The sequence below is a fragment of the Ahaetulla prasina genome, chromosome 12, assembly GCF_028640845.1.
Source record: "Ahaetulla prasina isolate Xishuangbanna chromosome 12, ASM2864084v1, whole genome shotgun sequence".
NCBI lineage: Eukaryota > Metazoa > Chordata > Lepidosauria > Squamata > Colubridae > Ahaetulla > Ahaetulla prasina.
In genome coordinates this window covers 7,380,639-7,405,082 of record NC_080550.1, presented here as the reverse complement: position 1 = coordinate 7,405,082, position 24,444 = coordinate 7,380,639, and the positions used below count along the sequence as shown (strand labels likewise).

Sequence of the window (24,444 nt, the reverse complement as noted above, 5' to 3'; positions counted from 1 at the left end):
AGAGAAGAGAAGAGAAGAGAAGAGAAGAGAAGAGAAGAGAAGAGAAGAGAAGAGAAGAGAAGAGAAGCAAAAAGGATGGAACTCAACTGGGAGAGGTGGTGGCTTTATCTGACTTTCAGATTGGAGTCCCATTACTTACTAACAACTGAGTTGCTTGGACAGCGAGATGGGTAGCACATACATTTCATAAATAAACAAATAAATAAATATTAAGCTCTGCTTTAACCATAGTTTATTGATTATCTGTGGAGATTCTCAGTCATCCAGGTCATGGTTGTCAAAACTGAAGAAGCTTCTTGGATGAGACGTGGAACATCTTCAAGGAAAAACAAAGTCCAGCATTTTCGGGACTCTGGTGCCATTATAATTTTGAATGGCTTTTGAACAAATGGTCATAACTCGAGGACTACCTATACCTACCAACAGTCTAGAAAGTATTTCAGAGTTACTTTAAAGCAAACCAACCAGGCTTTCCTAACGAAAGTCATCCAAAATGTCCTATAATAGTTTTGTAATGGTATGTGAGAAAGACCTTGGCAGACTGACGAAGGGATTCTGCCTAGGGAACAGTTAGATAAGAGACATCATAGCCCAGAGATGGATAAGGGTTGGGCAGGAAGCTCAGAACAGACCCTCCCTAGTTTCTTAGTCTGTATAAGAAAATGAGGGTGGGGGAGAGACCTGTACAGGCAGTGGTGAGATTCAAATAATTTAACAACCGGTTCTCTGCCCTAATGATTTCTTCCAACAACCAGTTCACCAAACAGCTCAGAAAGTTAACAACCGGTTCTCCTGAAGTGGTGCGAACTGGCTGAATCCCATCACTGTGTACAGGTATTCCTTGATATACAACCACAATTGAGCCCAAAATTTATGTTGCTCAGCAAGACAGTTGTTAGGTGAGTTTTGCTCCATTTTACAACCTTTCTTGCCACAGTTGTTAAGTGAATCACTGCAGCCGTTAAGTTACTGACATGGTTGTTAAATGAATTTGGTTTCCCCATTGACTTTTCTCATCAGAAGGGGTGGGAATGGAGATTTTGCAATATCCTTCCCCCAGGAGTTGGGTGGGAATGGGGATTTTGCAGTAACTTTCCCCCAGGAGTGGGGAAGGAATGGAGATTTTGCAGTATCCTTCCCCTAGGAGTGGGGATGGAATGGAGATTTTGCAGTATCCTTCCCCCAGGAGTGGGGAAGGAATGGGGATTTTGCAATATCCTTCCCCCAAGAGTGGGATGGGAATGGAGATTTTGCAGTATCCTTCCCCCAGGAGTGGGGAGGCAATGGAAATTTTGCAGTATCCTTCCCTGAATGGGGTGGGAATGGGGATTTTGCAATATCCTTCTCCCCAAGAGTGGGGTGGGAATGGGGATTTTGCAGTATCCTTCCCCCAGGAGTGGGGAGGGAATGGAAATTTTGCAGTATCCTTCCCTGAGAGGGGTGGGAATGGGGATTTTGCAGTATCCTTCCCCTGCCACGCCCACTAAGCCACGCCCACTGAACCGGTAGTAAAAAAAAAATGGATTTTACCACTGCCATGCATGCATAAGAGACGGAGAGCAAAGTAGGAAACATGATGATAATGCCTACAATTAATTCAAACGAAGGGGGGGAAACCCTAGATAATTGCAAATGGATGGTTGCAAATGGGAAAAACACATGTAAAAGAAACAAACTTTTGCTGCCTTTTGGAACTGGAATAAAAAATGAAAATCACAGCCCTCCCCAGGGTGTTCTTTTCAGGGAAAGAACAACATAGCAATAATAAGCATTTATATATGCTTTACATTTTCAAAGCAAGGCAGAAAACCGCTATTAATGGCAAAACGCAGGCATACATAATGCTAAAATTAATTCATACCCTGAATCGCACTCTCTGTTAGAAAGCCAGTTTTCAGAATTGGATTCTGCCGTTGCGCATAACAGATTCTAAGTGGGAAAATTAACACACGCACACACAAACAACAATAATAACAACAACAGTCATTTTGCATCCCGGAGCCTACTTAAAACACCACAACCCCACCCAAACCTGAGTAAATTGATATAAATTCATAAAAAGCAAGCTCTTATTTAGTTCCTTTTTTAAAAAAAAAAAGATAATGCAGATTTCAACCCTTGAGAAATTATTACGTAGGCAGCCGCTAAAAATGCATATACAAATAAACATTAAATGCATGTTTTCTCTTCCTTTGAAAGGGGCCACGTTGCTCATTTGAATAGAAAGCAATGAAAAGCATTTAATCAAACAAAACATTTAAAGTAGGCAAATTAAGGCAAATGAAAGTTGCATTCGGGGAAGGCAAGTCTTATCGGTTTAATTGAAAAGGCGTCGGAATGCGGAATGCGGAAAAAAGATTTCAGAAGACGGAGAATGATTGGTCTCTCCTGTTCGCTCAATGAAACTTGACTCTGATCCAACACACCACAGATCGGGCCATTGTTAATCATTTCATTTGTTAATTTAGCAACGTGGTTGTTAAAGTGAATCTGGCTTCCCCATTGACTTCGCTCAGGGGTGGGCTTCAAAAATTTTAGCAAGGGGTTCTCTGCCTGGTTGCTGGGTGGGCGTGGCCATGGTGGGTGTGGCCTTCCTGAGCCTCCGGTAGGGCGAAAGTAACCTCCACAGGCTCTAGAGCAGCGGTTCTCAACCTGTGGGTCGGGACCCCGTTGGGGGTCGAATGACGATTTGCCAGGGGTCGCCTAAGACCATCAGAAATATGGGAAGTATACTTGCGAGTCGAAGAATCGCGCTCCAGTGGTTGACTCCACAAGCCAGCTGCAGGCTCTTCAAATCGCTAGCCGAATTCGGCTTCAGGCGCGATGCATTAAAAAAGAGAGAAATCTTTGCTCTGATGTCTCCCTCTCAAGCCAGCTGCAATCACTCCCAATCACTAGCCTAATCTGGCTTCAGGCACGATAAACTTAATAGGGGAGGAGTCTCCGCTTTAATGCCTCCGTCCTCAAGGCAATCGCAAGCAGTTCAGATCGCTAGCCAAGACGGCTTCAGGCACGATAAATTCAAAACGAAAATAATTTTATGGTTGGGGTCGCCACATCGTGGGGAACTGTATTAAAGGGGTCGCAGCACTATAAAGGTTGAGAACCACTGCTCTAGAAGCCCTCTGGAGGCCGGAAATGGGCCCGTTTCCAGCCTTACCGAACTTCCGGTAGGCCTCCCCGAGCCTCCGTGCGTGCCCTGCACTTACCTGCATCCAAAATGGGCCACATGGAGACTCCTGGGAGGGGAGGGGAGGAGTGTGCAGAGCCAGCCAGGAGTGAGATTTGGGGGTTCTCCAAACTGCACAGAATCTTAGCTAGAGGTTCTCCCGAACCCCTGCGAACCCTCAGCAGCCCACCCCTGACTTTCGCTTGTCAGAAGTTCGCCAAAAGGGATCTCAGGACTCCAAGAACTGCAACAGTCATAAGTACATGCCCGTTTCCAAGGGTCTGAGTTTTGGTCACGTGACCAGAGGAGGCTGCCACTAGTTCAGATGCATCACAGATCAGGCAGGAATGGAAGGCGTGCCTCGATTTGCGACGGGAGTCCTCTTGAGCTAGGATGCAAAAGCACAGGTAGCCCCCCGACGTACGACCACAATCGAGTCCAAAATATCTGCTGCTAAGTGAGGCAGTTGCTAAGCAGGCGTTTTTCTCACCCACCCACTCACCCACCTTTCATGACTTGTCTTGCCACAGTTGTTAAGGGAATCATTGCAGGGGTTAAATTAGTGACACGGTTGTTAAGTGAATCTAGCTTCCTCATTGACTGCTTATCAGAAGGCTGCAAAAGGTGATCACGTGACACCCCCCCAAGGACACTGCAACCGTCATAAATAGGAGTCAGTTGCCAAGCATCTGAGTTTTGTTCACATGACCGTGGGGATGCTACAACGGCCCTAAGCGTGAAAAACGGTTGTGTCACTTTTTTCAGGGCTGTTGTAAACTGTGAATGGTCACTAAGTAAAACGGTTCTAAGTCAGGGACTGTCTGCATTCTCTCTGATGGAAATCCTCTTCAGCAAGGGTGAAAAGCGGATCTGGGCTGGTTAGACAAGTAAGTCAGGATTCCCTCTGCCTTTTTTTTTTTTACCCCCTGGATTTTTAATAGCCGGAAAGTTAGGATTTTAAAGGTTAACTACACCCATAAACAGGGATGCAGTGGCTCAGTGGCTAAGACACTGAGCTTATCGATCGAAAAGTCTGCAGTTCAGTGGTTCGAATCCCTAGTGCCGCGTAACGGGATGAGCTCCCGTGACTTGTCCCAGCTTCTGCCAACCTAGCAGTTCGAAAGCACGTAAAAAATGCAAGTAGAAAAATAGGGACCACCTTTGGTGGGAAGGGAACAGTGTTCCGTGCGCCTTTGGCATTGAGTCATGCCGGCCACATGACCACGGAGACGTCTTCGGACAGCGCTGGCTCTTCGGCTTTGAAATGGAGATGAGCACCGCCCCCTAGAGTCGGGAACGACAAGCACATATGTGCGAGGGGAACCTTTACCTTTACTTACACCCATAAAGCTGAGTAGTTGTGTGTAGTTCAGCCTCCAAATTGCAAAATGCCCGTGAGCTCATTTGTGGCAACTGTGAAAACAGAGAGGAGTCCAGGAAGGTTACACAGGAATTTCAGCTTTTGAGAACTTCTGACAAGCGAAATCAATGGGGAAGCCAGATTCACTTAAAAGCCACGTCGCTAAGTTAACAACTGCAATGATGAACAATGGCCTGATCTGTGGTGTGTCGGATCGGAGTCAAGTTTCATTTGTGTGAACAGAAGAGATCGATCATTCTCCATCTTCCGAATCTTTTTGCAATGTTTGTCTTTTATCCTGCTGATTATTTCATATCTTGAACTCAAAAGACATTAACATTATCCATTATAGACATTGCAACAAACCACCATTCTACGGAAACATCTAATATGAACCCTCCTTAGTGCCATCACAGTAAATGTGGTTAAAGCGGCACCCAAAAAAAACAGAAATCCATGTCAGGATTTATCTCCACTCTCACCTCTTAATTTTTTAATAAATATCTAAATAAATTAAAACCAGGCTACATTAACACAATCAACGGCAGCATGTATCACAGAGTAACTTAAGGAGTAAATGTTTCTTTAAAGGCACAATTTTGTTTCATGTCTCTAACTCAAACGGATTTCATTTTGAATAAGATAAGAGAGTCAAGAAAATTGGTACCCATTAAAGTCTCTTTGATGCAGCCTAGAAGCGAAAGAAATATATATATATATATATATATATTAATCAGATCACACAAAAGATAAAGTAGGATCTTGAACTTTGAAGGAAGCAACTGTCAAAAAAAAATCTATGATCTTTCAACTATGGTTAGCTATGTTACTACTTGATCGCTTACGGTATCATCCAGGGGTGGGCTTCAAAAATTTTAGCAACGGGGTCTCTGCCTGGTTGCTGGGTGGGGCGTGGCCATGGTGGGCATGGCCTAGTCGGCCTCCTACACCATGGCAGGGGTGGGGCATTTTTTCCCTCCCCAGGCTCCGGAGGCTTTTTTTGAGCCTCCGAGAGGGCGAACACAGCTTCCTCAGACTCCGGAGGCCCTCTGGAGGCTGGAATCAGGCCCGTTTCCGGCCTTCCCAAACTTCCGGTAGGCCCACTTTTCGCTCTCCCTGAGCTTCCATGTGCACCCTGCACTTACTTGCATCCAAAACAGGCCATGTGGGGACTCCTGGGAGGGGAGGGGCAGGGTGGTCGGGCGGGCAGGGCCAACCAGGAGTGGGATTCGAGGGTTCTCCGAACTGCACAGAATCTTAGCTAGAGGTTCTCCCGAACCCCTGTGAACCACCAGCAGCCCCATCCCTGGTATCAATATCCCAATGACACCCAGCTGTATGTCAAGACCCCAGGTTGTGTTGCAATATTACTGTAACATCCTACCATGGGAGAAGATGGAACAATCTGAGATTGAACCCTACTGAAATGTGGGATTGCTGTATATCAAGGTTGCCTTTTAGCCCCAGGGTGGATGGGAAGGTAGCCTTCCCATGGGAGCAGGTCCTAAACTCATGGTTGGGGTTGAGAAGTAGATGAGAAGATGGCCATGGGGGCCTTTGGCTGTCCTTACAGTAGTGGTCAAAATTGTGGAAACCTTTTGGGGAAAGTGTGTTTTTGAGGTTTGATGGCTAATAAACACCCCCCCTTTTTTTTTTTTTTGGAGTTTCAAGATAATCCTATTCCACTGCTGGAACAGCCTGGGAATAGCCCAGACCTTCACCCGGTTGAAAATCTATGGCATTCTCTGTGGGGGCTCTGGCCCTGTGGAATGAACTACCTGTGAGGCTACGTCTTCTCCCTGATCTTCGGACCTTTAAGCGCGACCTCAAAACTTCCTTCTTTCACCAAGCAGGGCTGGCCTAACAATTTTAATCGAGGGTTTGTTAGTGGGGTTTTTAAGGGGTTTGATTTATTTTTATAATTTTATACACTTATTTTAATTACTCAGCTTATCGAATTAGATTTTTAATGAATATTGTATTTTAAATTTTTTGGTATTTATGTTTTATTTATGCTGTACACCGCCCTGAGTCCTCGGAGAAGGGTGGTATAAAAATGTGAAAAATAAATAAATAAATAAATAAATAAATAAATAAATAAATAAATAAATAAATATGGAGCCGACTAAAGAAACTTGTTCGTCAGAAGCGACCCAGCAATGAAACCCAGTTAATAGAAGCCATCTTTCCATCTTGGTTTCACATGATAACAGCCGCAGAACTAAAAGACTTGGTTCACTCCATGGGAAGACGTTGTAAGACTGTCATTCATGCTAAAGGCTACCCAACTAAGCATTAACTGACGTGATAATTTTTGTGTATCTCGTTTTTTCTATGGTTGATAATTTTTGTATATCCACCTGTTTCACTTTTCTTCTTTATACTATAACTGCTATTCTAATAGCAAATCCTTCATAAAACTTATTGCATTACATTCCTGATTCAATTACCTTTCCATTGATATATAATTTTATGGTACTAGTGCAAAAAAAAAAAGTGGTGTTATTAGTTAGTATTAGAAAATACACTTTTCCCAAAAGGTTTCCACAATTTTGGCCACTACTCAGGATTAAATCTACTTGCATACCGAGCAAATAGATCAACAGATGATGCTGTTAATATGGCTCTGCACTACATCCTACAACATCTTGAGTCTCCAAAGACCTATGCAAGGGTCCTTTTTGTAGACTTTAGTTCAGCATTCAATACCATCATTCCAGACATTCTTCTAACTAAGCTAAACCAGCTACAGGTACCGGAACAGACTTGTAAGTGGATCACAAGCTTCCTAACAAACAGGAAGCAGCAGGTGAAGCTAAGCAAGATCACATCAAATACCTGTACAATTAGCACAGGGGCCCCCCAAGGCTGTGTGCTCTCCCCACTTCTCTTCTCTGTGTATACCAATGACTGCATCTCCAATGATCCATTTGTTAAGCTACTGAAGTTCGCAGATGACACAACAGTGATTGGTCTCATTCGAGACAATGACGAATCCAAGATATAGACGTGAGGTCGAACGACTAGCCTTGTGGTGCAACCAAAACAATCTGGAACTGAACACACTCAAAACCGTAGAAATGGTGGTAGATTTTAGGAAAACACCTTCCATACTTCCACCTCTCACAATACTTGACAACACAGTATCAACAGTAGAAACCTTCAAATTTCTGGGTTCTATCATATCGCAAGATCTCAAATGGACAGCTAACATCAAAAACATCATTAAAAAAGGACAACAAAGAATGTTCTTTCTGCGCCAACTCAGTAAGCTCAAACTGCCCAAGGAGCTGCTGATCCAGTTCTACAGAGGAATTATTGAGTCTGTCATTTGCACCTCTATAACTGTCTGGTTCGGTTCTGCAACCCAACAAGAACAGACTTCAGAGGATAATTAGAACTGCAGAAAAAATAATTGCTACCAACTTGCCTTCCATTGAGGACCTGTATACTGCACGAATCAAGAAGAGAGCCGTGAAAATATTTGCAGATCCCTCGCATCCTGGACATAAACTGTTTCAACTCCTACCCTCAAAACGACGCTATAGAGCACTGCACACCAGAACAACTAGACACAAGAACAGTTTTTTCCCGAAGGCCATCACTCTGCTAAACAAATAATTCCCTCAACACTGTCAGACTATTTACTGAATCTGCACTACTATTAATCGTTTCATAGTTCCCATCACCAATCTCTTTCCACTTATGACTGTATGACTATAACTTGTTGCTGGCAATTCTTATGATTTATATTGATATATTGATCATCAATTGTGTTGTAAATGTTGTACCTTGATGAACGTATCTTTTCTTTTATGTACACTGAGAGCATATGCACCAAGACAAATTCCTTGTGTGTCCAATCACACTTGGCCAATAAAATTCTATTCTATTCTATTCTATTCTTACCTTCCTTACCGGCTTGGAGGTGCAGGCGCCACTCATGCATGTGCACATCACATGTGTGCATAGACCTTCTGCGCATGCGCAGAAGGTAAAAAACTACTTAAAACCAGGAAGTAATGAGAGAGATGTCAAAAGGGTTTTGGGGTTCCTGGTGTTTTTTAACAACCAGTTCTCTGCCCTAGTGACTGGCTGGGTAGGCGTGGCTAGGGGGGGTCATGTGACTGGTGGAAGTGAGTGACGCCAAGTTGGCCACACCCACCCAGGTTTTGTAGCTCCCAGTTCTTTTTTTTCTGTAGGAAACGGATCCAAATGGCTCTTTGAGTGTTTAAGGTTGCAGATCCCTGGGTTAGCAGGATCCTATCCACTCCCTAGGTAGAAAAAGAGAGACCCACACACACACACTTAAGAGCCAACTGTAAGCACGAAGGCAGGAGATTCAGTTCGATATGGAGCTGGAGAACAACAGTATATTTTATTTAATTAGGATCAGCCGAAGAGATAAACCTCACAGCAGGGTGAATAGCAACAACATTTCAAAAATAATTCATGCCCAGGTAACAAAAGGCAAAATTTCAATTACTTTCTTTTTCTTTTCTTTTCTTTTCTTTTTTTTTAAGGAACTTTACACATTGAGATAGAACAATGATCTCACGGGTGGGGAGAAATAGCTTAACCCATCATATACAATTAATTGAACACTTAAGACAACACACACACACCATTCAATTGTCACACTGTTTAGCTGCAACACTTGATTTTCTAAGCAAATTGCACCCCCAAAATGCTCAGCTGGATTTGCAGGCCGCAATCACCTACAGTTTACTAAATTTAGCCCAAATGTTTAATTAAACAAACAAGCCACAGTTGGCTGAGTTCACACGATGTATTAAGCTATAAGCCATGATTTGCACATCACAATAGCTGAGGTGGCAAGTGATGTTATCCCAAAGGCAAATATTTTGGGTCTTGAACTGCTATGTTGTGTGAATTTCCAGGAAGGGAGAGAAGGCTGGAGGGAGAAGGAAGGAAGGAAGGAAGGAAGGAAGGAAGGAAGGAAGGAAGGAAGGAAGGAAGGAAGGAAGGAAGGAAGGAAAGGGATTGTAGCCACGGTTCATTCCCAAACATCAAGGCTGAAACTGATGCAGCACACAAGCATCTACACAGCACCACCATGTCACATCAACAAACAAGATACCTATCTTCTCTTCCTCTACTCAAATCTTTTACTGTAGAATCTTTAATCACCCCCAATCTCTGGAATTCTAATTATACATTAATAAAGATTATAATGATGAGATGAGGATGAAAAGGAGGAATATTAGTCATACTTTTTTCAGGGTTCCTTTAATTCAGAGTAACAGAATTGGAAGGGACCCTGAAGGTCTTCTGACCTTGGAGATCTTCTAGTCCAACCCACCCTATACCATCCTGGACAAATGGTTGTCCAATCTCTTCTTAAAAACCTCCAGTGTTGGAGCACCCACAACTTCTCACCAGAACAACTAGACACAGGAACAGTTTTTTCCCCCAAACACCATCACTCTGCTAAACAAATAATTCCCTCAACACTGTCAAACTATTTACTAAGTCTGCACTACTATTAATCTTCTCATCGTTCCCATCACCCATCTCCTCCCACTTATGACTGTATGACTGTAACTTTGTTGCTGGCAATCCTTATGATTTATATTGATATATTGACCATCAATTGTGTTGTAAATGTTGTACCTTGATGAACGTATCTTTTCTTTTATGTACACTGAGAGCATATGCACCAAGACAAATTCCTTGTGTGTCCAATCACACTTGGCCAATAAAAATTCTATTCTATTCTATTCTATTCTATTCTATTCTAATTTAAACAATAAATAAATAAAATTCTCAAAGGAAGCCATTCCACCACTGATCAATTGTTCTGTCAGGGAATTTCTCTTTAGTTTTAGGTTATGTCTCTACTTGGTTAGTTTCCATCCATTGCTTTTTGCCCTGCCTTCGGGTACTTTGGAAAATAGGTTGACCCAGTGGTGAAATCTGAACCGGTTTACTACCAGTTTGCTGGCTGTGCATATGCAATGCGCACCACGTGACAAATGTGAGGTGTGCACGCATGTGCAGTGCATGCCAAAAAGAAGGCATGGGGTAAGTAGAACAGTGTGCGGGCGGGTGATCAGCTGTGGTGCACGATCTTTTTCTTTTTTACTTTTAAAAGCATTTTTTACAACATATTCCTACCATTCCGGCGGGAAAAGTGAGCGAGCCAGAAAGAAGCGGCAAGCGGGTGACCGGGCGATTGGGTAGGCATGGGGGGAGGGGCCAGGGATTTTTGCTACTGGTTCTCCAAACCACCCGCCACCATCGCTACTGGATCTATCGATCCAGTCCGAACTGGAAGCATTTCACCCCTGGGTTGACCCCTTTTTGTTTTCATCTCTTCCATGTGTTGTTCTCCAAAATATCATATTTAAAGATATATTATTTGGAATCTGAAGGTCCCATCATTTCACTATGATTAATAGTGTCGTATTTGTCATTGGTCTAGTAAAGGTAAAGGTAAAGGTTCCCCTCGCACATACATGCTAGTCGTTGCCGACTCTAGGGGGCGGTGCTCATCTCCGTTTCAAAGCTGAAGAGCCAGCGCTGTCCGAAGACGTCTCCATGGTCATGTGGCCGGCATGACTCAACGCCAAAGGCGCATGGAACGCTGTTCCCTTCCCACCAAAGGTGGTCCCTATTTTTTCTACTTGCATTGTTACGTGCTTTCGAAACTAGGTTTGCAGAAGCTGGGACAAGTAACAGGAGCTCACCCTGTTACATGGCAGCACTAGGGATTCGAACCGCTGAGCTGCCAACCTTTCAATCGACAAGCTCAACGTCCTAGCCCCTGAGCCACCGCGTCCCTTCATTGGTCTACCTTCCCCTTAATTGGTTTAATCCATTCTTAGGCCAAGAGCAGTGCTAGCTGGGAATTGTGGGAGTTGAAATCCAACATTTTTGCAAGACAACGGGTCAACCAACCGAACCAGAAAAAGCTAAGACTCTTCTACCACCATCAAACAGGCAGGCGCCTCTGACAAACCAGGATAAGTCTACATTAGCCAATTGAGTCTTGCTGTTTGCATTGAGTCTTGTTGAGACAACCCCATACAATGACTGGGCTCGCACACTAGATGAAGCGATGGTTTAACATAAAAACGTGGTGGTTAAAGAAGCTATCATCGCTCGGTTCACACTAAGTCAATCAAGCGGATGTAACACATGGTAGCGGTTGAATGGACGACACAACGGTGCACCAAAACAAACAAGGAACATGAAATCTTAGCCCCATGTGATTTCCCCCAAACACACACCCCCCTTATTTGGCAAGTAAAAAGCCATTTTCAAACCGAGGGCCTCTTTTTTTAATTATATAAAAACGAAACAAGAATTACCGCACACACAATATAACGATGCAGTTTATGTTCCCCTGAGATTATTCATTTTACTTATAGGTTAATTAAGTTTCTATTCTATCCATCAGTCGGGTGAGACCAAAAGCTTCATTAGCCTCGCATCAACTCTTGTTACAGACCAGGAAGATGCGTATACAAAGCCATCTTCGTTTCTTTTTCTCTTCTTTTTCTTCTTCTTTTTTTTTTTGCCTCTACCCAACCGAAATGTGGCGCGAACATCTGTTTTCACTTCAAGACATTAATTTCCAATTATTGAAGAGAAACAAAATAAATCCTGACAAATTACTGGGAACTGTGGAATTTTTATTTTTTTTTGTCTATTAGCTTAGAATAGTAATTTAGAAATCCCACAATTAACATTCCCAATGAGAGGATTGTTCCACCAGATACTTGTTATTTAAGGCAATTTGGTGGTGACTGATGCTCTCTCTGCTACCGTCATTACACACATATTTTTTTTAATTTTAGAACAGAGGCAGGGTTAGGAGGAGATGGGAAAAAGCATCTTCTGCAAGCAATTCGTTGCAAGATCTTTTTCCCTCTTTCTTTCTCGGCAAAGAAAGCAAGGGGCGCGCGAAATAAACGTCTTGAATTGTATACGGTTTGATTTATAAATCCACGCCCACTTCACTAATTTACCCATCCAAATTCCCTTCCTTTACCCCTACGTATTTTTTGTGATATGCACCGGCTTAAAAAAAAACAAAAAACCAAGAGGAATTATCTCAGGTGCAGGACAATTAAAAGCATGCCACACGCAAATCACAAATTCCAGTTATTAAGCTAGGAAGCTGCAAAGTCACTCACTCTCTCTCCTGCCGTAAAAAAAACCCCAAAGGAAAACTTCTCACAACTCTCTTGCTGGTACCACAAATAAAGACAATGGAACCTACAAATCTGGAATTTCTTACCTAGCTGGTGAACATGCTTGTCAATGGCCAGTGGGGCGCAGAAAAGCCCCTCACCTCTGCTCCTATTTGCATCCAAAACAAAACCTGTGTGGCCCATTCTCCAATTTCAAATTTAATCTATGATATTCAGGAAGGTGAGGATTCTCATTTCAGTTCCTGGAAATCGCGATACCCAAGATACTTAATGTGCCATGAATCTTTAAAAGGAGAGATAGATAGATAGATAGATAGATAGATAGATAGATAGATAGATAGATAGATAGATAGATAGATAGATAGATAGATAGATAGATAGATAGATAGAAAAGCAGGCAGAAACAGAACTGGATCATTTTTCTAGTGGCTTCAATATTCTTAGCCATCAATTGCTAAGAGGATAGCCAGCTGGGGCAGGAAAACAAGAAGAGAAAATTATATATTTGAGGGTGGGGGGGGGAGAAAGAAGGGAAAAGATAAAAGATACTGTTACTTCCAGCGTCAACTCAGCCACTGCGCTTCGACATTGTATAATTGACTTTGCGAGCCGAACAACAGCAGTATAACAAAGAAAATGTCAGTATTTCTACAGAGCTAATCTATACCACTAGGAGGGCCTCCTGCTGTCAGTTAGAGCTGACAATACAATAGCTTTCAAAAGGATATTACGATCATGCTTTCATACTTGACATCAATCAAGACAAAAAGAAACTCTTTCCAGAAGACATTTAAAAAAAAAAAAATCGGCCCGAAGCGATAGACAAAACACTGTTTTCTTTACCGCGCAATCGTTCTGAGCAATCCGTTAATTGGAAAAGAGCAACAACCGATGATGTTTTTGAGCATCATCGTTATTATTATGGGGATTGCTTTGCATTTATTGAAGCAGGAAACCACCTAGGTTGACAGTTTTCAGATGCTAAGGGCAACTCTGGTTGGGTTTTTTTTTTCTTTCTGAGAAGGATAAGCTGTAAATCAAACTTTCTATCAGTATATTTTGTCAAGCCTGCCCCCCCCTAAAAAAAACAAATTAAAAACCCAAAGTGATAATTCTGCTGTTCAAACACAATGCCAAATCTGAGCTTTATCCTTTCCCTTCCTTCCTCCCTCCCTCCCTTCCTCCTTCTTTCCTTCCTCCCTCCCTTTTTCTTTCTCCTGTTCTCTTTCCTTTCCTTTCCTTCCTTTCTTCCTTTTCTTTCTCCTTCTCTTCTTCTCTTCCCTTTCCTTCTCTTCTCTTCCTTCTTTTCTCTTTCTTTCTTTCTTTCTTTCTTCTTTTTTTTCTTCTGTAAAATAGTTGGGTTCCCAACGTGTTACTTCATCCACACAAAACACTATTGCAACCTGAGATAAATATGTAAAGCTATATCTTGGATTTAAAACCAATTTACTCTGTTTGATTTCTCTCCAACTCTACATATGGAAATATTTCAATGTTTTGGTGGAGGAAAAAATCACAAACAACATTCAAATAAAACGTTTATTGAATTTAATTGATTTTTGTATTTAAATAAGCTGCAACAGCCTCAAGCAATCAAGGATATGAATTTGGAAAAAGCCGTTGGGAATAATATCAATGGCCTACAACATAAAATTGGGAAGATAATACAAACTCCAGAGTGTTTTTTTTTCCAGTGAAGACTCTGTGTGGAGACATTTTGAGGTCTCAATTCATCCAATAACTAGTTGAAACTGATTTTAATTATACCTTCCTTCAAGACACTTAAACTTTTGGTGTTGGTTTCAAAGACAATTGTTAACATCATCAACAATTTATTACACTGTGGCTAGCTATCCAAATTCCATTTTTTTGAAAGGGGGTGCAAACTATCACATAAACTGATAGTTATGCTGATATACTATATCTCTGCACAATGATTAAATGATGATGACCAAGGCTGGACATAAGCTTGCAAGTAAAAATTAACTGAAAAAAAATCCTATTTTCAAAACAAATACATATTAATACACTGACAAAATATATTAACTTTATGTAGGGAGGAAAGTATTCTACAAATACCAGCCTGAACTAGAGAAAAGTTGGGTTATAAATTGAACAAACAAATAAATACACAAATTACACAGTGTTAATGTAAGTCAACCTATTCAATTCAATTTCAAAACTTTTAAGGAAATGTTTCCACAATGATCAATTAAAGTGAAGGGATACTGATACTATAATTACTGCATCTGTGTCAGCCTGAATGGGTATTTTGGGGGAAAAATGTGATCCTAGTTGTGGACAGTTAATGGACAATATCAGTTGGGCAATGGAAGTCATTTCACACAATTTTTAAAAGAAAATTACCTCAGCATTTATAAAAATTTCTTCTCTTAGCCCAAACTTGGCCCCTTGAAGAGTGGTGGACTTCAGCTCCCAGAATTCCCCAGCCAGCATCAGCTATAAATATGAGCAAGTCGCAGGCTGGGGAATTCTGGGAGTTGAAGTCCACCATTCTTCAAGGGGCCAAGATTAGACACCCCTGTCTTAGCCTCTTTGCTGTTTCCCTGACATAGGTAAGCTCCACTTTTAACATTAACAATGTTCTTTATAACAGACGGGATGGAAAAACTCAAGAAGAAATGAGGAAACACTCTCTTATTATACCGATACCCGAACTGTAAAATTGAGCCCCCCAAAATATTTCAAGCAATGTGAGAAGCCAGAAGTGTGCATCTGAAGCAACGGTTGTAATTTAAAGTTATTTTCTCCCTGTCTTAGGTCAAAGTACCTGTGACCTTAAATCTCCTTTTTTATTGCATCTCAATTATTTCCATGGAAACGTGGACTGTGGCAACCAAATTAGACTGCCAGCTGCCAAGTCTCAGCATCACCTGAAAAAAATAATAATAATAATAAACAAGTTCTGAAGATTTCTTTTCCTATCCATGTATAGCCTGCCTTCTGTGGAGGACCTGTATACTGCACAAACCAGAAAGAGGGCTGAGAGCCCTCACATCCTGGACATAAAACGCCGCTATGGGGCATTGCATGCCAATACAATTAGATCCAGGGACAGTTTTTCCCCCAAGCCATCACACTGCAAAATTCCTATCTCCTACAGCACTGACTTCTACCCAAAGATATTTACCCATGTAATAGGTTGCATTGTTCTTAGCCTTGTCATTCTCTCATTTTTCCTACTACCTTCTGCTAATATGATTTATGTCTTGTTGTATGTACACCAAGAGCTAATGCACCAGACACAAACTCCTTGTGTGTCCTGTCACCCTTCTCCAATAAATTCCATCCCATCCCACCCCCAGCCAACTCCTATCCTATCCTAATCCTATTCTTTTTTTTTATTGTTTTATTGTGATACACAATCTGACAAACACACAACATACAACAGATAAATAACTCCTATTTTTAAATGACGTTTCTTAGTGGTCTTCTTTCACTTTTACACCTTTCCCGCCATATCTCATTTATTATTTTATTTTCTTTCTTATCCCGTTTTCTTTATTTACATTAAATTATCTAATACTAATAGCTTTACTTTTCTACATTCTTATATATTTATTATTTACATATTGTACATTTCTAATTTCTCTCCTTTATTTTTTCCTTTATTTCTAGTCTATCCTATTCTTAATCTACTCTACACTACTCCATTCCTGTCCGTCCTGTCCTGTCCTGTCCTGTCCTGTCCAGTCCTGTCCTGTCCTGTCCTGTCCTATCCTACCCTACCCTATCCTACCCTACCCTACTCTATCCTATTGTTCCATCAAAACAGAACCCATGCTTTCATTATTATTTTCTCCAGTCACATTTCAAGACCAAATTTAGCAAGTTGACAGTGGCAAAGAAGCTGGGGTCCTCCAGAGAAGATCTTCTGATCATCCAGCAATTGACGTTCACTGGAAGAGAATTCCAATACCACTGTGAGTTTCAATTACAAAATAATGGTCAAAACTCAATCCTGGGTTTTGAAAAAGGAAAGAGGAGAGATCGTAAGACAAGTCACAACCAAAAAGAAGGAAAGCAAGCGTTTTAATTGCCTTTTTGGACCCTTTAAGTGATTGCGTGAGGAAAAAATATGGACTTATAAAAAGAAATATTTGTAACTCAGGGTTGAAATGTGGGGTGTCCTTGGTATTCTCTGAGCTTGGTTGGTTATTTTCTTGTAGACATTTCAGTACCCAAAGTAAATAACATCATCAGTCCTAGAAGGGAGTATGGTCCAAGCACTGATGATGTTACCTAGTTCAGGTAATGAAACGTCTGCAAGAAAACAACCAAGCTCAAAAAACACCACGGATGGATCCCTCAAATATGGACCGATATTGAAAGAGGAGGAAGCATTTTTGAAACATCAAGGTCGCATCCTCTAAAGGTGGAATCCTCATCCTTAATTGAGTTGTTCCAATTCAAATATCTCTATCGCCTGGTTTCAGGTGAGATTTTCAGCCCTGAAAAGATCCAACTGAAATTATCATTATTCACTTTTTCCCTTACCTCCTTCCTCCTCCACTCTCAGGGATGCTCTTTCTGTTAATTGCTCCTGTTACGTCTATTGCAACGGCCCATAAAGCCATCCTGTTAAGTTGACACACAGCTAGGAAGTTAAAACATGCCGTCAGACATACTTTCCTACCTCAGATTCATGTGGAAGGGCTTGTTTTTATAATATTTTCCATGCACATTTTATAGTGAAAGTTCTGAACTTCCCTAGGGAAAAATGTAAGGAACCTTCTCCTTTTTAATCTTTTCAAAATCCTCTCAAAATGAGTCAAAAAAAGGGCTGTGAAAACATTTACAGACCCCTCTCATCCTGGACATAAACTGTTTCAACTCCTACCCTCAAAATGATACTGTAGAGCCCTGCACACCAGAACAACTAGGCACAAGAAGTTTTTTCCCCAACGCCATCACTCTGCTAAACAAATAATTCCCTCAACACTGTCGAACTATTCACATTAGGCAGCATTACTATTATTATTAATCTTCTCATCATTCCTATCACCCATTTCCTCCCATTTATGACTACATGACTGTAACTTTGTTGCTTGTATCCTTGTGATTTATATTCTTATTGTTTCCTAATATGATTTGATTGCTTATTGTACTGTATGTCACTGAGTGTTGTGCCTTGTGATTCTTGTCTTTTTATGTACTGAGAGCATATGCACCAGAGACAAATTCCTTGTGCGTCCAATCACACTTGTCCAATAAATAACCACCCATCTTCTTCCACTTATGACTGTATGTCTGTAATGTTATGGCTTGTATTCTTACGATTTATTTTGATATTGTTCTGATTGCTTAATAGTACCCTATGACTATCATTAAGTGTTGTACCTTATGATTTTTGATGAATGTATCTGTTCTTTTATGTACACTGAGACCGTATGCATGGAATGCAAATTCCTTGTGTGTCCAATCACACTGGGCCAATAAAAAATTCTACTATTCTATTCTAAAGAATTCTATGCTAATGCTATGCTATTATTCCTAAAATTACAACTCCTACAATTCAAATAAAGTTGCAGTTGTTTTTCTTCTTCTTACTTTTCCAGGGAAAAAACATTCCTCCTTGATTTCAAATAACTTGTTATGGGTTGTTTTTTTTTCCACTAACAAATAAAATGGGGAAAAAAATTATGAATAGTTATGCTATCATGGACAGACAGCCACTCAATGGAAGGATGCAATTCACACAATTACGGTACGAACCACCTGGAAAACAAAGTTCATTTTGCAGGTTTGTTTTGTACTTTGGGGAGAGGGACGGGAGCAGTCCATATACATTTTTTTTTTCAATTTGGAAAACGATTGTATAGTAGATAAAAGGAAGACGAGAAAAGGGAAACCCTTTAACAGGATATTTTGTTACAACTGTACTTCAGTTTCCACACATTACGCACTTCCATCTTCCAAATATAGATTTATTTTTTTTTGCAACTTTTAAAAATGTAACAAAGCTATTCTGCAACAGTAAAAACAGAAGTTACACACACAGAAGCATGTTTAATTATTATAATTGTTATTATATATGTATGCCAACTAACTCTCGATGGCTCTGGACAGAATATAAACCATGTAAACCATTTTTCCCACCTCCCCCCGCCACTTAAAATATAATTTTATGACACATTAGAGCAAGGGCAACACAAGTTATGTTTATTAATTCAGGTCCAACAAGATTTAGTCTCTAAGATTTCTGTTTTCTACCTCATGCACTGTAAAATATAAATCTATTATCTCAAAGCTGCTGCATCCAACATGAAGAGATACAAAGTTTCAACTCAATGTACATAGTACCAGTTGCAACTCTATATGTACTCGTATACTTTTGTACTGATGATGTTACCTAGTTGGGTAAGGAAACATCTGCAAGAAAACCACCAAAGTTGGAGAGCACTAAGGACCCTTCAGTTCAACTCTGAGCTACTTAGATGCTAAAGTATCCATGAGTTGTTTTGAACCTTTATTCTGAACTCAATAGGATCACCTTCCCAGTCCTAAACGTTTATCACTTAGTTGCTGGAATTGGGTATGTCTAGTCTGATGAAAAGAAGGACTAGAGGTGACATGATAGCAGTCTTCCAATATCTGAGGGGCTGCCACAAAGAAGAGGGAGTCAAGCTATTCTCCAAAGCACCTGAGGGCAGGACAAGAAGCAATAGGTGGAAACTAATCAAGGAGAGAAGCAACTTAGAACTAAGGAAGAATTTTCTGACATTGAGAACAATTAATCAGTGGAACAACTTGCCTCTAAGTTGTGAATGCTCCAAAACAAGTTTTTAAGAAGATGCTGGATTTGTCTGAAGTGGTGTAGGGTTTCCTGTCTAAGCAGGGGGTTGGACTAGAAGACCTCCAAGATCCCTTCCAACTCTGTTATTTTATTCTCTTCCAGTGGTCTCCATCCTTGGCAACTTTAAGCCTGGCGGACTTCAACTCCCAGAATTCTGGGAGTTGAAGTCCTCCAGGCTTAAAGTTGCCAAGGTTGGAGACCACTGTTCTATTCTACTCAGTGGCAAACTTTAGCAATGCCATGATAAAAGTAACCACCTGGAGGTCAAATCCATTTGCACCACTCAAAGAAGACCTAACACAGGTTCCGTGTCACAGATAAGACATTCAACTGTGTTGCAGATTCAGCTTAATACAGAAAGTTGGTTGAGCAATCTTCAACAGCAGCTTTTTGATGTCTGAATTTGAACTCTGGAACTAAACTGGAATTGGGATTGGGTTGACTGGGAAACAGAACTATGAGCCAATGGGCAGTCATTATACCACACTCCACCATCTAGATCTGTTAACATGAATGTTCTTAGGACTGGATGTCAACCCTCTTGAAATACCTTTGAATCGTTAGCCGCAGAGAGAAGTCAAGTAGCCTGATTAATAGCCAAACATAATGATACTTTCTTCCTCTGTTCCTAAAGCTTCCCTAGGAGTGCAGCTCAGTTGCTAGTTTAGTTATTCAATGCAACAACATCTGTCTTTGCAGACCAACTCTTAGCCTGGTGCAATTACAAGACTTGTAATAAAATGACCTCATGCTCCTCACGTCTTAATTTTTCACAGTGTGGTCCAGTTATTTGATCCCTTGGGGGCTACAATCCTATACATTTAGCAGACAGCTCTCCCATCCTCCCACCCACCAAAAAAAAAAGAGCTAAGGGAATAAGGAAAATGAAATGTGGGTCACAGACATTCATGGTCAACTTGCCACCCATTCTATTTTCTTTCCCTTGTCCATCTGTTGTTGTTTTTTTTAAATTATTATTCCATAAACTTTTCACCTTTTAGTTGTTGGGGGGAGGAAAAAGGTAAATTAAAAATGTAGCACAGGATAGCAGATCTCCAGAAGCTGAATCACAAACCCCACCCTCTTCGAACGTGGGATGAAAAAAGACCTAAGACACTGACCAAACAAACACACTTGTAAAGAATAGTGGAAAACACCCACACTAGCCACATTCATTAGGATGCTACTTACTCTGTTAAGTAGGAAACACACACACACACACAGAGAGAGAGAGAGAGAGAGAGGGAGACAGAGAGAGCTACTTTGCTAAGGACATTCAAGTCCTTGATTGGGGTGTGGGGAATACGGGACAAGAACCTTTATTATCGATGAAACAAGCAGGTAAGATTTCCAAAACAGACTACATCACATACAGGAACCTACTTCCCAGGTACAAACACAATAGTCCCATTTTTTAAGAAGACTGTTCAGCTGAAAAAACCACTTAATAATCTTCAAGAAAAAGTTGTAGAGCAAATTCGTTTTAATTCTCTACTTAGAAAAGAATGAAAAAAGAGGGGAGGAAGAAAAGAGCCGGTTCCAGAATAGGGGGAGGGGAGGAAGTCGGGGTTCAAATCGCATTCTCGTAAGAACAAAATCAAATTAACCTGCTCCCAGAGGACTAAAAACCTTCTGGTGGTAGCAATTTTAAGAAGAAGAAAAAAAAAAGAGTTGGAAAATAATAATCTTATTCTCTTGGCTACATCGAAACCATTTGCCATTTGCTGCCAACAGACTGTCCCAGGGCTGCCCTAGGGAGCAATGGGGTTTGCTTGGTCTGCAACTTACTATAAAGCTGCTTTTGTTAAAAGAGGATGTAACTTTCCTTTAGGGTTGAGAGAAGAGGGAACACAGAACTCGGGGCAAATTCCACAGGGGCGAGAGACCTTGAGAGAGGTATGGATTTGGGAAAGCAGGCGGATTGAGTTTCCACATCTGGCAAAATTAGGCTGAAGAACCCAAAAGGAGGCCCTTCAAACCTGCTTCAGAGATTCATTGAGGAATCTCGCTCAGGCCAGATGGGATGATGAGATCCCGGGAAGAAGTCTGAACGTGGTCCAAATTCAGAAGAACGGGATTTCTTGGAACCAATTCACAAGGAGCCAGGGAACTCTCCGTCTCCCAGCACTAGACAACTTCCAACCGTGGAAGCATTTCCACATTCTGTGGGATCTTTGAGGCTCCTTGAACTTGGTGGCTTCCTTGCAGGCATCAAAGCTGGCCCGGGGTTACCTAGTTTGGTAAGAGAAACCTCTGCAAGGAAACCACCAAGCCAAGAGAGCAACAACCACCCCACGGTTCAAGGCTGAACTACAAGTATGGATACCATTTCCACATTTTCCTCCAGAAAACTGACTCTGGTGAGCAAATGTATGCAAATGTGCTGCTCCCAATACTGGGCAGGAAGGAAACATCCCATAGCTCTCTGTGGTTTTTTTCCCTCTGGAACCTATGGAGTTACAGAGACTGGGTGCCAAGTCGGAATACACTCTTCGACTTAAACTGACATTGTCAAAACTTTTATCTCCATCTTTTAAAAAAAATCTACTCCGGTCCTGAAAGCCTTCCTCCCGGTAAAAGTTGATCCTATCTATTCCTTTCCGAAACAAGTTTGTGGAAGGAAACTTCTTTTATGACCAATGCTCGGTGTCTGCCACTCCATTCCAACGCACCAGGTAAACTGGCTAGGCGCCACACAAACATTTTCTCTGGAGAGCTTTTGTGGAGACCAACGGAATTGCCCCGGGAGTAAAATACCCTTATCCCTATCAGAAGCCATCTCCCAAGTTATTATTTTAAAAAAATCCCTTGAAAGTTTGCAACAGGAATCAAGGCAGTCTGTTCCTTGCAACCTTGTTTGCCAGTGCGTTTCCCCCCCATTAATCTGGGAAAGAGAAGGGAAGGAAATATTGCACACCCTGTCAAACCCACATCTGAAGTCTGAAATCTATAGGGCGATAAATATTTGGGGTGGAGGGATTTGACACACACACACCCTTCCCCGCCCCACCATGTCAGTAGGCAAAGCTTTTTAATAGTGAGTAGCAAGGCAGGTCAACAAAAACGCCTCTTCAGGGAGACTTTGCATCAAAAGCCTGCATGTTTTTATTTATTTATTTGGAGATTTTCTACTTGCGGTGGAACCCCTCCCTCTCTGCCTCCAACCCAGGAGATGCTGAGCAGTCACCCTATAAGGTCCCTTGGAAGTTTTCTTAGCCACCCCACCCATCTATCCCGTTCCCAGCGCGCTCCCTATGATTCACAGCTGGTGCAGGCAACCTGGATCTCTCTCCAGATGTTCGGGCCATCTCCCACAATCCCTTGCTATCCTCCACGCTGGCAGATGCTGGTTAGAGGAGTCGCCCGGTCCAAAAATCACCCGCCAGCGCTGGATGGCACCGGATTCTTCCGAGCAGAGACGGGCTTTAAGGCTGAGTCTCGCGCCCACCCGCCTTCCAGTAACCGGTCACGCCTGGATGGACGCAACCGGGCCAGCCCTACTCTCCTCGGCCGGCGGCCACCCTTTCGCTCCAAACGCGGCGCTGCCCCCTTTTTCTGGAACTCCGCCGGCGGCCCCAGGAGCAGCAGACCCAAAAAGAAGGAGGGTAGTGATTAGGATGTGGTGGTAGAGGGAAGAGTCTGGGGAAAGCGGTGCCAAGCTCGCAGTCCCCACCGCGGTGGCCCCAACCCCCACTTGGTCACGAGGCAGAGGCAGGCGGGCGGGCGGCTGGGCAGGCTGACGCTTACGGGGGCAGCTTCCCGAAGCCGGCGGCGCGGCAGGGCGGGCGCGAGTCTCGGCTCGGAGCCGACTCAGTCTCGCGGAGCAACTCGACTTACCCTTCACCGAGCGCGGCTTGGCTTGCTTCCTGCGGGACATTTCCACTCCGGCTCTTAGGGCACTTACTCTCTTCTTTTTTCTCTCTCTCTCTCTCTCTCTTTCTTTTTCTTCCTTTCTTCCTCCTCCTCCTTTTCTTCTCCTCTCGCTCTTCTTTCTCTCCCCCTCCTCTTTCGCTTCCTGCGCCTCTCCGGGTGTCTCTGCTCCCCCCCCCCGCTCCTTCCTTCCTTCTTTTCCCACTTGGAAACTTTGTCTACCGGCGGCTCTCCAGCAGGGGCGAAGCAGCAGAGGCGGCGGCGGCGGCCGGATCGATTCTTTTGATTTCTCACTTCTTTTGCCTGTTGCAATGCGGCAACTTGCAACTCTCTCTTTTTTTTTCCTCCCCTCCTCTATTTTTGTTTGTTTTGTTTTGTTTTGTTTTAAACAAAACACCTAGTTAGAGCGCTGGGAGGTTTCGACCCGGCTGGGCTCAAAAGATTCTCCCTCCCCCCCCCCCACTCCCAACTCTCTTGCCCCCCCCTCTCCGTCCGCTATCAATTGCGATTTAATAATTAAGAGCACAAACACATTCCCGAGCGCGCCTTTTCAATTAAGCAAACCAATCAAGGCGACCTCAACTCCCCTTCCTCCCCTCCCCCCCCCCACCAACCTCCCCATCGCAGCTTCTTCTTCCCCGGCGTCTGGGCGTGGATTTTTTTTTTCTCTCTCTTCTCTCCCACCCTTCTTTTCTTGCTTGGGATGGGGGGATGTTTTCATTTAAACCGCCCCACCCTTTTTTTTAAAAAAAAAATTCCTTGGGGGAATGGAAACCTTTCAGATTTATGATTTTTTAAGGGGGGGGGGGGAAAGGCACCCCCAACCTCTTTGCCAAAGGCAAAAAAAAAAAAGAAAGAAAGAAAGATAAAACCCGGGGCGGGGGCCACAGAGGCACGGAAGGGGGGAGGGAGGTGTCGCTGCCTAATTGCCTAGTTGCGTGTATTTTAAAAAAAACACGCACACACACACCCTCCTCTTTCTCTACCACCCCCACCCCCGGGACGTTTCTTTCCCCTGCGGCTCGCAAGCCTGTCCCGGGTCTCCCTT

At 42.5% G+C, this 24,444-nt stretch overlaps 1 protein-coding gene across 2 annotated transcripts in view; it reads right to left on the bottom strand.

The window, feature by feature from the left end:
• The window catches only part of ZNF423 (zinc finger protein 423), a 304,646-nt gene extending 280,811 nt beyond the window's left edge, over positions 1 to 23,835 (bottom strand). For both annotated transcript variants that reach the window (XM_058155221.1, XM_058155222.1), the window contains exon 1: positions 23,364 to 23,835. In XM_058155221.1, the coding sequence (XP_058011204.1) occupies positions 23,364 to 23,403 (40 nt within the window). In that variant the 5' untranslated portion in view covers positions 23,404 to 23,835. The remainder of the gene's footprint in view (positions 1 to 23,363) is intronic.
• Between the last annotated feature and the right edge of the window lie 609 nt (positions 23,836 to 24,444).